Raw genomic sequence first — 15,465 nt, forward strand, 5'->3', positions numbered from 1 at the left:
AATGATCTTATTTCCCGAAGATGGTCACTTGCATCCAGGATGGTTTCATAGGCCACCTGTGACAGTGCTGGGCAGCAGCCCCTTCCCCAGCCTCTCATGCCAACCCCAATTAAGTGAGGTAAATTGGAGCTGGCTAGGTACACCTGTACCTGATTTGTGAAGGGGAAGCAGCTGTCCGCCTAATCAGTCACGGGCTATATACTGGCCCAGGTGAAGGAAATAGGGAGAGGAGAAGCCAGGGAGTGGAAGGGGAGCAGAGGCTCGGCCTGCCTGGCTGCGGTAGCTCCTGAGGCAGCTAGCCAAGCTGTATGTGGCAGGAAGGTGGTGGGACTGCACACTGTAAATAAACTGCACTGAACTGCTAAACCAGAGGGTCTTGGAGTCATTTGTGAGGAAGAGGGTGGCCGAAGCGGAGGGGCAGCGCCGGAGAACCCTTATACCACGAAAGACGACAAGATGAGCACATGACCAGAACCACAGCACCATCCTTCCAAAATTTCAGTCCATTCATATAAGAAATAGCAATAGAAGAAGTCATGGCAACCAGGGGCGCCATCTGTGACTCTGACCCATGCTTTTCCTGGGTGGAAAAAGAGGGTAGGGAACAACTGGAAATAGCGAACAGAAGGAATCTCTGTAAACAGAGATGTTCAAAGTCTTGGATGAAAGGATTCTACCAATCACCCTAAAATGTGAAATAGTCTTACCATTAGTAAGTGCTAGAGACCTTGCAAACTACTTTTTGTCTGCTTAGCAACACAGGTCACCATGAACATATCACCCCAGTGCTTCACTCTGCATTGCTGTCCTAATGAATATAGAGTGCATTTCAAAGTCTCTGTCCTCATTGGAACTAGCTACTTGAGAGAGTACCTCTCCCTGCACAACAGTGACCTACTGCAATGTTCCACTGGGACCTTGAAACAGTCAGCCAATAACAAAAGAGGGAATGGGAACCAGGCATTAGTTTGGGAAAACACCACAGTCACATTCAAAAGCATGTGATCATAGGCAACCCCGACCCCACAGCGCATTGGGCAGTGTCCTTTGCTTCAGTTTCCCACCTTGGAGTGGGAAAGTCTGACGAACCAATGTCCCTTTAACATATTGCTGCCTTTGCTGCACCCCACTCATAGTTGACTGTACTTGGTTAGCAAAGACCCAGAATTCAGAGGTGTGTTCACAGGGGTTCACCCCCACCCCTGAAAGGGGTAGGAGGTCCATCAATATCTCTGTGGTCACTGTGTGCTGCTGCAACTGACTGTTTGCCTCTGTTGCTTTTCTGTGCTGCTGCTAGTCACTTGCTGGCACTATTGGAGGCTCACTCCCACTTCTGCAATGCCATGTTCTGAGGTTTCACCACTTTACCCAGTTCTTCAGTGATTTCAACTCTTGGGGATTTTACTGGGTAGCAGAACCTCATTGCCAGTACAGCCTATTCTTTATCTTTCATTTCACCCCTGTCCGTACACCAGATCTAAGGCATAGCTCATAGACCTGACGATCAGCAATTCAGTTCTGGTAATCACTGAATAGAAACAGTGACTCTTAATTGAGTCTAATTAGCTCTGCCTTTAAACACTAGTGAGGAGAAGGGTCAAATAGTTTCTAGAACTCTTTAGGCAGAGTCCACACCACTAAGTAGGAACACCTGTCCCCACCCTTTCTCTTCTTCACTATGATTTGGCACCCCTAATTCTTCTGTAGCGAATGAGATTCAGTTGAGGGTGACCCCCTCAATCAGAGCACACCAAGTACAGTTTTGCTGCCCTTTACTCATACAATAAGGATAGCAACATTTCATTATCTCTGCGCTCAATATTTAATTTTTTTAATGAAAGCTAATGTTAAAGTTAAATACATAGGTTAAGGAAAAAGTTTCTATATATCTGGGTATCATGCTTACATTTTCCAAGTACAGAGTTTGGTTTAAAAGTCATAAAAACATATAGTACATAATCTGCAATATCCCAAATTAAGGTTAGTACATTTAATGTTATGGTTTAAATATTAGCATCCAGATATTCAGTACATCACTCATAAAAAGTTATACTAAGAGTATCTTGTGGAAAGCAAAGATAGCAATAAGTGTAGATTGTCCCTCAGAGATTGAGGATTTTAGGGTAGTTTGTCCCTCAGTAAATACTAAAGTGATTTGTACCAGTACCAGTCAAAAGAGAACATTTTGGCAAAGCAGTTCCATTATGCTGCACACCTAGGCAGAGTGAGTGTGTCTATGCAGATGTGGTCTGTTGCTTAAGTCTTTTCCGCAGCTCATCACTAGATGTCAGGGGAGAGCTCATTCAGACCCCGCTTTCATTTTTATTTGTATTTTAGCGTATCTGAGAGAGGTACTCAGCTACTTCAGTTATGGGGTGAATATGAGTACATAGATGGAAGAAAGAACTTGCCTACATTGTTTTTGTCCTGAGATGATTTGTTCTTAGCATTTAATAGCTGTCCTTTTTATAAAATGTGGGTGAATATTTTCTTCAACAAAACAAATTTTGGAAATAAAAAAGGCTTGTGCATCTGCAGTATCCAGTTTACAGATAATAAGTTCAACCATCTGATTTAAAAAAGCATATCAGAAGGTGCCTAATCTTTGTTATGGATCACATGCCAATGCTCATTTGAGAGCACAGCTGTTTTTGAGCTCCAAAATTACGAAACAGCATCCCAAACAGGTAAACATTTTTTGCACTCCAAGTTTAAATGGCACGAGTTGATTTTTTTGGAAATGTGCAGTTGGTTGGAAGCCTGATAAGCAATGTGTTTCAGTAAAAATTCCCCTTCCCACCAGGTCCCATAGATTGAGGCCAGAAGGGGCCAGTGTGATAATCTAGTTTGAACTCCTGTATAACACAGGTCTAGGACTTCCCTGGGTTAGTTCCTGTTTGAACTAGACCATATCTCTTAGAAAAACATCCAATCTTGATTTAAAAATTGCCTGTAATGGAGAATCCACCACTACACTTGGTAAATTATTCCAATGATTAATTACCCTCATTGTTAAAAATTTGCACCTTATTTCCTTTCTGAATTTGTCTAACTTTGAATTCCTTCTGTTGGATCTTGTTATAACCTTGTCTGCTAGTTGAAGAGCCCTCTATCAAATTTCTATTCTCCATGTAGGTATTTAATCTGTGATCAAGTCACCCCTTAATCTTCTTTTTGGTAAGGTAAATAGATTGAACTCCTTGAGTCTGTCACTATAAGGCATGTTTCCTCCTTCCCAGAAAATCATCCATCTTTCCCTTCACAACAGGCAGGACACTACTTTTTAAGTACTGATAATAAGAACACTCAGCTCTTTTCATCAGTAGATCTCACAGCGCTTCACAAAGGAGGTCCAGTATAATTATGCACATTTTACAGATAGGGAAACTGAGGCACAGAGAGGTGGAGTGATTTGCTGAAGATCACCCAGCAGACTAGTAGTAGAGCCAGAAATGGAAGCTGTGTCTTCTGAGCCCTTGTCCAGTGCTCTCTCCACTAGGCAATGCTGATACATTCCCCTTTCTGACAGCCCAGGCTGGCCACCTGCTATTCGGGCACAATAAAAGTAGGGCTTATGATGAAGTTTCTTCAAAGAGATTGTGATCAGCAGAGCTATCAGAAACAAGAAAACCCTTTCTTAAAAAATTGTGCCCAGTCAAGCAAAGTACGGGCCATTTACCATTCAGCCTAGGGTTTGTTTAGCATGCTGGGCCAGCCTGGCCCCAGTATCAAATTAACCCACTCAAAACTATTGTTTCAGAAGGACTGATTGCTTTTGTCATAGTAATTAAAAGTATTTGGGAATAAATGAACATTATTGATACTTACACATAGAGGGGGACGCTAAAAATACTTTGTTTGAATGTAAGAATAATCATAAAAGAAATATTTTTAGCATACTATCAAAGACTTAATCCTGCTCCTATTAAAGAGAGATGTCAAAATTCCCATTTACTTTAGTGGGAACAGGATCGGGCACTGTACCGTTGTATTTAAGTACTTTCTGTATCCTCGCATCTCGCTTCCAGTCTGCTGGGTTGTAAGTCAGGTTGTCGAATTACAGACAGCAGTGGCAGCCAGTGATGATGGAGGATATTTTGATGTATCTTCTCCTCCCACAGGCTCTGAAATCATCCTGCTGGTTCCCCCATTTCTCTCTGCCTCAGGCAGATCAGGTCAAGCAGCAGCAAGCCTTTATCTTTTTGCTTCTCCCCTAAGCCTTTTGAAAAGAACCCCCTTTCCTGCACACGGACCCAAAAGCAGACCCAAATTATCTTTACTGCAAGCCTTCTTTACAGCCAGTAAGAGGGGCATCAGAGATGGACAACGAGAATGATTAAACCCTTCCATATATAAAGAGATTGAAAAGGTTGGAACTGTTTATTTTAGAGAAGAGACAAATAAAGGGGGGAGTCAAGATAAAGTATACAAAATAGGGAATAATATCAGTGAATCGAGAGCGTCTGTTCTCCCTACCGCATTATTCAACAAGGGGATGTTCAAGGAAATTGAAAAATGACAAATTCAGAGCTAATTAAAGGAAATACTTATTCACATAATACAGAATTAATGTGTGAAACTCACAGCCACAAGATATCTATGTGGCTAAGAACTTGGGAGGATTGAAGAAAGAATTAGACATTTCATAAAAAAATGTAGGACTGGAAAAGACCTCAAGAAGTTATCAAGTCCCAGCTTCCTATTCTATGATAGGACGAAGTAAATCTAGACCATCCCTATAGGTCTAACAAGAGTTTCCATTGTTATAATGATAAATATTAAAACAAATAAATTAGTGTTTCAGAAGGGATACACCCCTCATGCTTCAGAGATAAAGCTAACCTCTAACTGTTGGAGGTTAGGAGGAAACTTTCCTTCGGGGTAGAGGTCCTGGCCACCATTGGTAATGGGACTAGACTAGATGGACCACTGGTTGAATCCAGTGTGGTATTTCCTAGTTATAGTTGCCTTTGTCTGTCTCTAATGTAATAATCATGATTAGAACACTTGGCCCAGATCTAACACTTTCTGTCCGAGGATTTCACATCACTTTACAAACATTAATAAATTAAGAGCCACAGCACGCCTGTGAATTACAGCAGGTAACTATTGTTAACCTCATTTTACAAATTAGGGAACTGAGACACAGTATTGGAGCCTGCCCAAGCTCTCACATAGAGTCAGTGTTAGAACCAGGAACAGAACCCTGAACTTCTGGCTTTAACTGCTCTAGCTACCACACAGTGTTTTCTAAGGAGACCAGGCATATCAAACCAGCTGTTTTAGTGTAAGAGGCCCAGTAACTAGTCTTGGTGAAAATTATAGGCTGGGCACTCTAATTTGCCTTAAAACTACATCTGCTTGTTACTTGCCCATCACTGCCGTTCCATGGCTGTCAATCTAAGTCTTCCTGTTGCTTTGGAATCTCTACTGGAATATGCATATGTGAATTATATTGTGTGGGGTATCAGAGCCATTGCACCATAGAGACCCTTCATCTGAGAAGAGCTGTAAATTGTCAAGGAATGGCACATGGCATTAGGATTGGGGTACATTAATTGATATGCTCTGCTTTTATTTTCTAATTTTATTGCATAGAGCACTACCCCAGTACTGGAGGCTCCAATGACTTGGTCTCATCGGACAGCAGTTGCCTTAAGACCCCCTTGCTCTTCAGATTAATTTGGCAGAGACTGAGCAAGCAGCCGTAGTGAAAGATAACATTCTGACAGACACCATAAGAGATAAGAAATCCCATCTCTGAAGCAGACTGCACAGCTTGCTCTACTTTGGTTCCAAAGCTTTGCAGGAACAATGCAAGATTCATTTATCATTGTCTAAGTGTTGTCATCGTCATGCCAGATACACTTTTGCTGCCCAAGTTGTTTCTCTTCCTGGAAGGTTCTTCAGAGTCCTTGTGTGCATGTGTTGTTCAGTTGCTGTGGATGCTGTCCCTACTGCCAAATGACACTGAAAACTGTGGGGCAGATAATGTTAGAGTCTGTTACTTACTATGAAAGCTGTGTCTGCTCAGTGATAGGTAAAATCTGAGACTAGAGCGAGTCAGTGTCTCAGCTGGGAGAGAAATTATTTATGCAATGAGAGAAATCCACCCCTGTGTAAAGGGCCAGCCCAAGGCCTACACACCATTTAAGTCCCACTTAATTGTTGTTTTGATGGTTTAAGTGGTGCTCCAAGTTTTGTGCTGGCTCCTTGCATGGGGGTGAATTTTATTTATCTTGTATTTAAACTAGCCCTGTTCACTTTGAACAAAAATAACAAAGGCCCCAATCCTTGCAAATACATACTTAACTTTACATGCACAAGTAGGCTTACTGAGGTTTAGTGGAGCTTCTTGCATGTATAAAGTGTGCAAACATGTATGTGCGTGCTTAAATCTAGGCCAAAATCCGTGACAAAGCTTCCCCAGAGCCAATTCCACTTTCAGAACTCCTGCAAACACCTGTGTTTCAGCCTTTTTGCCAGCAGTGCCTCTGTCTAATCCTGAGTTTTGAAGCAGTCCTTTAATATACCATTGTGATACCTAATTCATAGTACAGCATTTGCATATTTGAATGATGAAACCTATAATGTTCAAATAGTTATAAATGTGCTGACTCAGTGTATTTGACTGAGATTAAAATCAGAATTAATTTTAAATGTATAATTAGCTAGTTTCTCTTTTCAACCATGTAAAACAGAAAAACATACTATTTGTACCTAATAAAATATGTAGTTATATTCACTATTGCATCTTTTGGAAAAGAAGAAAATGTTGGATAGAAAGTAAATCTCACCCCTCAAAACTACCAATACAACAAATCTCAGGCGTTCTTGTTATTCACCAGTGCTGTGTTTTTCCCTAGATAAAGAGAAAATGTGTACTTTCAGCGTGGATTATTTTTATTTTGGATTAAAGAAAATGGCAAAGAATAAACAAACATTTTGGGCCTGATCCTCAGATGGTGTAAATTGGGGCAGTCTTAATTATTGTTTGTATAAATAATTGAAATTGGGACCCCCATAGTGCTGGGGACTGTATATACATACAGTAATAGACTAATAGTCTTTGCTCTGAAGAACTTAAAATAGAGGGAGATGGAAAGTATTAACCCCATGTTTTATAGAGGGGAAACTGAGACATAGATAGATTAGGTGACTTGCCCAAGGTCACAGAAGAAGTCTGTGGCAGAGCCAGGAACTGAACCCAGATCTTTTGAATGTCAGTCCGATGCCCCAACTGCCCCACTGTCCTCCTTTTCTCTGTTGACTTCAGTGGAGCCACATTCATTTACATCAGCTGAGGATCTGGTCCAGACTCTCCAAGAGAGAACACAGTGTGTGTGACTCAATCTGGAATAGCTGCCATCTTGAGCTAAGTCAGAGAGAAGAAGGTACATAGAAGAGAGACTTATAGTTAGAAAGCTATCATAACCATAGATGCAACTCTTCAAAGAATTCCTTATAGGAAGACCTCTGCACCTGGACAAATGTCCTTGCAGGATTGGATCTTTAGGTGGTATTTTTTTATGTGCAGATTTATTTTGAAAATCATTGAAAAATCCTGCTGGATTGTTTTATGCTATAAATGTTGTACAATATAAAACCTTATATTGCTTTTTCTGTGGAAGGAAATACTGTTTTGTCATATAGTTTTCTTTTTTAGTATATAGATTCAATAGAGCTTGAGCATTCTACAGAAGTTGAGAACCCAGTGAAATACCACCAGGCTTGGCAAAAGTTATGCAAAGCAGAGTAAGTGTCATCAAGTATTCTATATACAAAATAGAAGAGTTTAATGGTTTGTTGTTTTGTATAAATGTAAAATTTTTCGTAACTGATTATTCCTGTGTCTCCTATAATTTCAGTGTCCAATACCATCTTATCTTTCTTCTCGTTAACTCAATACTTTGCAATGTAAAAGCCATCATGGAAAAGATTTTTGATTTTATGTAAAAATATCACACAATTCTGAAGTGCATCTCAAATGGCAAATCATATATTACTGAAAAGATTTAGAGCCATTCACTGTGCACGGTAGACTTGTTTAGGAATTTGGTTTGGTTGCTGATAGGAAGAAATGACTTCATGATGGTTGGTGACAAGCATGAGTTATACTGAAGGAGATAGCAAGGAAAAAAATATTGGGGCAGAACTTCAGCCCCTCCTCTAGCCTCTTTGGGTGGGATTTTTAAATGTGCATAAGTGCTTAGGTACATTTGAAAACTTAGATATTTTCAAAAATTCTACTCTTTCTATTACGAGTAAAGGATCAGTGGATTATTTTTGCCATCAAACATAGTAAATGTTTTGCCCGGGCTACTAAACATAAGCATCAACCACTTTGCAAAATTATAAAACTATAAGTGGCCCCACTGAAATCAATAGACATTTTGTGATTGATGTCATTGGGGCCAGCATTTCACCCTGTAAACATAAAGGGAACATTTTACTTCATCCACTATCAAAATGCATCTATGTATTTAGTATTACTCAGCAGCTATGGTAAAGGCACCAGCAATACTACTCAACAGTTTAGGGTCAAGAAGTGAAGAAGACGTCTGCAGCTTATTAAATTAATAGGAATTTCACTAGAAAGGAATATACAATTTTACTTGTATTAGAATTTGGCTAGAATTTGGAGGCAGATGCTCCAAAACTCGAAATAAGTCCAATGGATTTTTCATGTTGATGTGGTGTATTTCTCATTAAAGATCACCCAACATTGGTGCCTTGGATTATACAAAATTTGGTGCTCCCTAACACCATGCTCATTCAGTTTTAACATGACATGTCCATCCTTTAACTGACACACACAGACTTTCTTTTTTGTCCTTATTCTACATCCCAATCATTTTATATATGGATTTTATTACAGTGGCATTTTGGTTCCAGGAGGGTTTGGATTTAGGGGAACAGAGGGCAAACTCCAAGCAATCTGTTGGGCAAGAAAAAAGAAAAAACCTTTTCTTGGTAAGATCTTTCGACTTAGAAAATACTACTGGGTGTTGAAGATATGTAGTCAATTGGTTAATTTTTATAAAACTAAAGTAGTTAAGATAGGATCTAAAATCTACCTGGCAAAGTTGCATGGTCTCATTAAATCATAACATACCATTTAAAATGAAAAACCGATTATTTAGTAAAACTCTAAGGATGTTGTTATTCTGAATAATCTCAGAGTGAGCTTTAAATTTCTTGCCCACAGTTTTAGTCAGTCAGTCTTTAGAACTCCCGGAACTTATGGGTTTGTACATAGAACCTGGGTAGGCAGAAATCAAAACTGTGGATTGGGTGTTCTGAAGGCTGAATTAAGGCTACTTTGTAAACGTTACTTTCCGTCTTGTGAAACTCTGTTCTCTTCTTTTCAGGAGTTTGCTTGGGGATGCAGCTGGCAGTGGTGGAGTTTGCAAGAAACTGTTTAAACTGGAAAGGTGAGTTCAGTATCCTAGTATGGATTTGGTTCACTTAGAAGAAAGTTTATTCTTTATATGAACTTTATATTATTCAGATATTACATATTTAGATCAGTTTGAACAAATTCTAAGAGCTAGATTGTGAATTAGACTAGCTACTTGTGTAAGGGAGTAAGAACTCCATTTCTACCCCTGTGCGGATCTTGGTTTCAGGAGCATAGGAGTAAACTGGGCAGCTGACCTCCAGACTCTCTTCCTGGAGCAGATGGGCAGGTAGTGGTGGAGAATGGGAGGAGCGTTGGCTCCCCCCTACTACTCATTGATCAGAGTAGCCAAAAAAGTGCAGGGTGAGTAGTAATTTAGTGCTGTTTAGGCTAGCAGTAAATTGTTATCCTCAGGAACAAGCACGCAGCAGAGGAGGAAGAGTGACTCTGGTGTGCTTCTAAGAGTATGTCTGCACTTCGGGCTGGGGGTGTGATTCCCAGCTTACAAAGACATAACCATGCTAGCTCTGATCTAGCTAGTGCGCTAAAAATAAGTGTAGCTGCAGCAGCATGAGCAGGAAAAGGGACTAGTTGCCCTGAGTATGTACCTGTCTTAGACACTAGCATGTGCTCAGGACAGCTTCCCCATCCCATTGCACACGCAGATGAGGCTACGCTGTTTTTAGTGTGCTAGCACAGACATGTTTCCTTGAGCTGGGAATCACATTCCTTCTCGAAATGCAGACTTACCTTGAAGCACTGTGCTTCCTGAGGCTGCCGGAGGGGTTCTGCACTTTACACACATTCCTCTACAAGGCTGTGCCTAGAGGCACAATATAGCCTTACAAGCCAGTAAAACTGATGATCTAGGATGATGAAAATGTGTGGGGGTTATTCTCAATTTTTTATATTCCAGATGCAAATTCTACAGAATTTGACCCAAACACAAAATATCCTGTTGTAAGTACTCTTTTGTTTGTTTTCTCAATACCCCTTGTTTGCTTTTTGGTTAGATGGATGAAATGCTATCTTTTTCATGTATTGTGATATTAAGAGATGTCCGCTCTCCATATTTAGCATATTTATTGTTTAAATAGGAACTCAGCACTATAAGGAAGATATAAGAGTAATGAATATATAATGCTAATTTTATATCAGAGTAATTTCCATGACCACAGATTGAGGGTAAGGATTATAATGTATTTATTATAGAGTGAAACATAACGAGAAGCTACAAAGTTGGAGAGATCTCTTATACACAAATATTTTCAATAAAATTTCAGGGAGAATAAAGAAAAGTACTCGTGTAATTTCTTTTATATGATAGTATTTTTTTTTCAAATTTGTTACAGTGTCACAAAGAAAAAGTCCTTCTTTAGGACAATTTCCTATATTGTATGTTTGATGGGACTGTACCAAAGCAGAGGAAAATTGGTCAAGGATTTAAAAACATCATAGTGGATTTAATAAACATGAAAATACAAATGGTTCCAATAACAGTGATTTTGGTTCTTCAAGATAAAGTCCTCTTGACTCCATAATATAAAATTGCACTCACACCATCCAAGTGTGCTCTGCTAAAATCTTGGAAGGGAGCCCCTGGTAATTTCTCATAGTTGAGGAGAGCATGCAATATTTTCATAATGGAAAAGCTCACAGATTACCTGAAATATGGGGATTTCTAGAATATGGAAAAGATAAGACAAGAGAAATGTCTTGGGCATATATTGTATTAATAGACAGCTGAATGTTAAACCTCTGCTTCAGTGTCAGCTTACTTCAGAAGTGTTGGGTTTTAAGCTGAAATGTAGGCATGAATTTTTGCTTAGTCTGTAAAATATGAATACTTTTGTTTTCTTTTTTGTTTTAAGTGATCTTGAAATATGTATATTGACGGGTGTGTTAGTCTGAACTTTAAAGTAAATTGTCAAAGTGCTGTACAGAATTTTGTCTGCATGCCTCCTATTAAAATCAATGTGAACTTTAAAAATGTACTCATATGTAAACAAATAGAAATTCAAACATTACACCAAATCAAATGTAGTTTAAAAGATTCCTTTCATTTCACTCTTATAGGCTGCAAGAGATCACATTTTATTTACACACTTCTTTTGAATCTAAGAAAAAATTGACCCCTGATGAATTCCATAAGTCAATATACTCTTGAAATCCTGAATATTATCAAGGTTATCTTAAGCCTGTGAAAATATGTTTGGTGGGCAGGGATTTTAGGTGCAGAAGGGCCAGGCTACTGGGAAGAATGATCTTAGGATGCATTGAATGCTTGTCACTGGGGAAGAAGGTATCAGCAGAATTTCTTCCTATCATGATATTACGTACAGTTTATTCCCTTTCCGTGTCTTACCTACTAACTTTGTGGCAGGCGACATTCAGCCCCTCAAAATGTTCTTGTCAGTAATCTCATTTTACTTATCCTGATGTTGCTATGTTCCTTTCCTAGTTAAGTAGATGATCTTTGTAACATGCCATTTAAGTGCTAAAGATTATTTGTATCTTTTAAACATCCCTTAGTTCTCACTAAAGATGGACCTGAACCAATACCCCAGATCTGGATGTCCCACAGTTTGAGTTAATGTTGATCTGGATTTGAATCAGAATTTAAACTTGACAGCATAGGTTAATTGCTAGTTTTTTCTTTATATGCTGTTTTCTTTTATCTATGATCACAGAGAGCTATTGTTTATTGCAGTGTAATAGCAATGAGGCTCTGTATTTATTGTTGCTTTTTGTGAGGCAATTTTGCTGCACCCTCACTAAAATATTTTTTAGCCTGTTCAAATCCATATTTCAACTCTAAGAACAATTTTCTGGGTTAATGCTAAATGCTAGAACAATAGCAAGTGGGCATCTGTGAATGAAGACCATGATTTGACATGGATAAACACAAAGAAAACTGAAGTTTTGCAAGTAGAGAGGGTGGAATAAGCTGTTGATTGACGCTTCAAGAAAGAAGCGCAAGCAGAAGAATGAATCTATGTACTTGAGAAGTACACTGAGGGACTACCTACACTGCAATTAAAAGCATGCAGCTGGCCCATGTCAGGTGACTTGGGCTAAGGAACTTGGTCTAAGGGGCAGTTTAGCTGTGATGAAGACAAACCTGTGCCCAGGCTTAGAACCCTGTGAGGGGGGAGGATCCCAGAGCTCAGGCTGCAACCCGAGTCCATACGTCTACCCCACAAATAAACAGCTCCTGAGCCCTACTCAGCTGGCACGGGCCTGCTGCAAGTGTCTAATTGGAGTGTAGACGTACCCTTAGTGCTATCGGAGAGAGATCTGGAAAATTGAAAAGAAGAGCCCGATGTGTATGGGCAGCTGTGAAAAAGGTGGAAGGAGTACTGCAAGACCTCAGTTAAACAACAAACCAAAAGGAAAAGTGTGTGCTGCATGTGTTTTTCCCTGCCTGCTCTGTGATTTGGAAATGGTGGAGTCTTAAACAGATGGAGGCAAAGAAGATTTTCTATGATTCTAAGATACAGTAATATATTGAGGAGAATGGCAGGCAAGTGGAAGGCAGACGAGCGTGTGCACGGAAGAAATTAGGGGGAAGACGAACTTGGGACTCCCAGTAATGGAGAGTGCACATTTGAAGTGAATGGACATGGGATAAGAACGGGAGAAGAATGACTTGCAAAGAAAACATGGAAGGAAGAGAACGGCAAGAAGGGATGTGAAAAGCAGAAGATATGATGGGGAGACTCTCAAGAGAAGACTGAAGAAACAAGGATTGGAACTCCAAGATTTCAGAGCCCATGCGATGGACTGAAAGGAGTGGTAAAGAATCGTGGGCACCTCTGACGCTATACAAATGGGAGAAGGTGTTGAGAAGTGAATTGAAGCTCGTATCTGTGACAACATATTGCTATTTTACAGAGATTTTGAATCATTGGGTGATCTGCAGCATTTTGATTGCATTCAGGGAGAAGCAAGACATACATTCAAGTACAATTTATGTGGAAAAAATAAAGAAAATAATGGAACAAATGTAATATCTGAAAGTAATGGAAGATTAATATAATGAATGCAGTCTTAACAGTTTGTTTGTATATGATATGCATAACAGCTACTTTGCAAAGTTGCAATTAGGTAGAGAAGGTGGTTGGTTTGTGATGATAACCCAGGAATTAGGAGTAAATTTCTGAATCTGTATAGGGGAATGCTGATATTTGACAGTTGATCTCTAAATGAGGCAAAAAGAACTTGAATTATTTCAACTGGGCATCTTACCACATTAATACTATAACTGTAAAGGCTCCATTTTAGCAGAGCCTGCACTGTGTTAACAAATATTTGGATATTGTTTATAGTAATGGACAGAAATAATTGAAGAGGGAGCAGGTTAGTGAGGTTTCTGAATTATTGAGCCAGTGGAGATGATATTGTGCTCCATCGGGGCTGATGAGGGAACACCATGTCAGTCCCATGGGAACACCCTCAGCAACTCTGTAAGGCTTGAAACAGAAGTAGAGAATTTACTGTACTTTTCTTTCTTGTGTTGGCTACTCCTCCTCTGGAAGTTGCTCCTGGAGAATGGGGGATGGAGAAACATGGCTCCAGTAACAGTTCTGTTTTTGCTTGGTTTTTTTTTTAAATAAAAAAATAGGACCATATGATTGCTGAACCATGTCAATAGGCAAGGATTCTTAGGGGCAGGTATAGAACCTGAAACTTCTTGAAACTCTTTTTAATTTAATTGATTGTGTCCTTTTAACTATAATGGCCCAAGTGATATTGCTCTAATAGAATGCACAGAAACTGTTTTGATTAAAAGATTTTAGCACTGTGAAGATTTTCTTTTTGAGACTTTTGTTTTTAATTCTAAAGTTGAAGAGGTAAATGTTGTGACTTGACTTGCTTGAAGAATAACTAGTCCATACTTAAGCTATAAGGGAGTTTCCTACCGTGTGGTTGATCTGTATCAGTTCAGCTATTATTCATCTATTTCATCTTGTGCCATGGTTCAGTATAATTATAAAAGCGTTTCTTGGCATTGATCCTGCCGACACACCCAGGAGTAACTTCATGCACATGAGTATTCCTACTGAGTTCCATGGGCAGTCAGTGGGGCTACAAACAGAGGCCCCCAAACTGTGGGGTGCCCCCCACTAAGGGGATGCAGAGGAACGTTCAGGGGGAGCACAGCAGGACCCAGGCCAGCCCCCACAGGAGGCAGGGAGGGAGTGCCACCCAGCCCTGCTCTGTCCTGAGCTCTGCTCCGGCCCTGTGCTCCAGCCCCGGCCGTTGGCTCTTGGGTTGGCCATGGCCTTGGCCCCGGCCTCTGGCTCCGCCCTGGCACCTGACTCCCTGCCTTGATCCCTGGCTGCCCCGGCCCGCTCCCAGCCTGAGCCCCCAGTCCCAACCACAGCCTCCTGACCATGTTTCTGCTCCCAGCCACAGCTCCTGGTTCCAGCCATGGCCCAGCTCCCAGCCCCAGCTGGGGGCGGGGGAAGTGGAGTAAAAAGTTTGGGAACCACTACTCTAATATAATTTTTGTAAAAATAGCTCCTTCAGCACTTGAAAATACTGACTTTATTTTTAAAACTTTATTTTCCGTGATATTTCAGATATTACATATGGTGTGAAGTGCTCCTGACCTTTTGAAATTTCAGACTACGGCAATAAGTAAAATGTATGCATTTTTCATAACCCTGAGCATTGGGACTGAAGTGGGCTTTGCCAGGAGGAGACACTTTTATAACACTATTTAATGTTTACTTCCCATTGTCTGTTTTTCCCATAACTTATAAGAGCTGTTAATAACACATTTAAACACAGAATTGTCTCCTATTGTATAACAGAGATAAAAAGAGAAGAAATATAGGCCCCAGTCCTGCAAATGTTTACACACACAAATAATTCCATTTAGTTCAGTGTGATTACTTGCATGCATAAATATATGCAGGGTTGGGGCCGTAGCCAGAATTGAAATAAAAACAAGGTGTATGAAAATACTTTATATTTGGCCAAAAATAGACTACTCGAAAAATATTTTTTTCTCCAAGAAAGGCTAGCTACTTAAGGACTAGGTTGTATACAATCATTTA

At 39.9% G+C, this 15,465-nt stretch overlaps 1 protein-coding gene across 5 annotated transcripts in view; it reads left to right on the plus strand.

Annotated features, from left to right (window-relative positions):
- Nucleotides 1-15,465, plus strand: part of CTPS2 (CTP synthase 2) — a 131,911-nt gene that overhangs the window by 37,701 nt on the left and 78,745 nt on the right. For all 5 annotated transcript variants that reach the window (XM_067566101.1, XM_067566102.1, XM_067566099.1 and 2 more), the window contains 4 exons: nt 7,667-7,755; nt 8,879-8,973; nt 9,372-9,434; nt 10,317-10,360. In XM_067566101.1, the coding sequence (XP_067422202.1) occupies nt 7,667-7,755; nt 8,879-8,973; nt 9,372-9,434; nt 10,317-10,360 (291 nt within the window). The remainder of the gene's footprint in view (nt 1-7,666; nt 7,756-8,878; nt 8,974-9,371; nt 9,435-10,316; nt 10,361-15,465) is intronic.

This window comes from Emydura macquarii, unplaced genomic scaffold (assembly GCF_026122565.2).
Source record: "Emydura macquarii macquarii isolate MOO-44397 ecotype Brisbane River unplaced genomic scaffold, CSIRO-AGI_Emac_v2 contig_2734, whole genome shotgun sequence".
Taxonomy (NCBI): domain Eukaryota; kingdom Metazoa; phylum Chordata; order Testudines; family Chelidae; genus Emydura; species Emydura macquarii.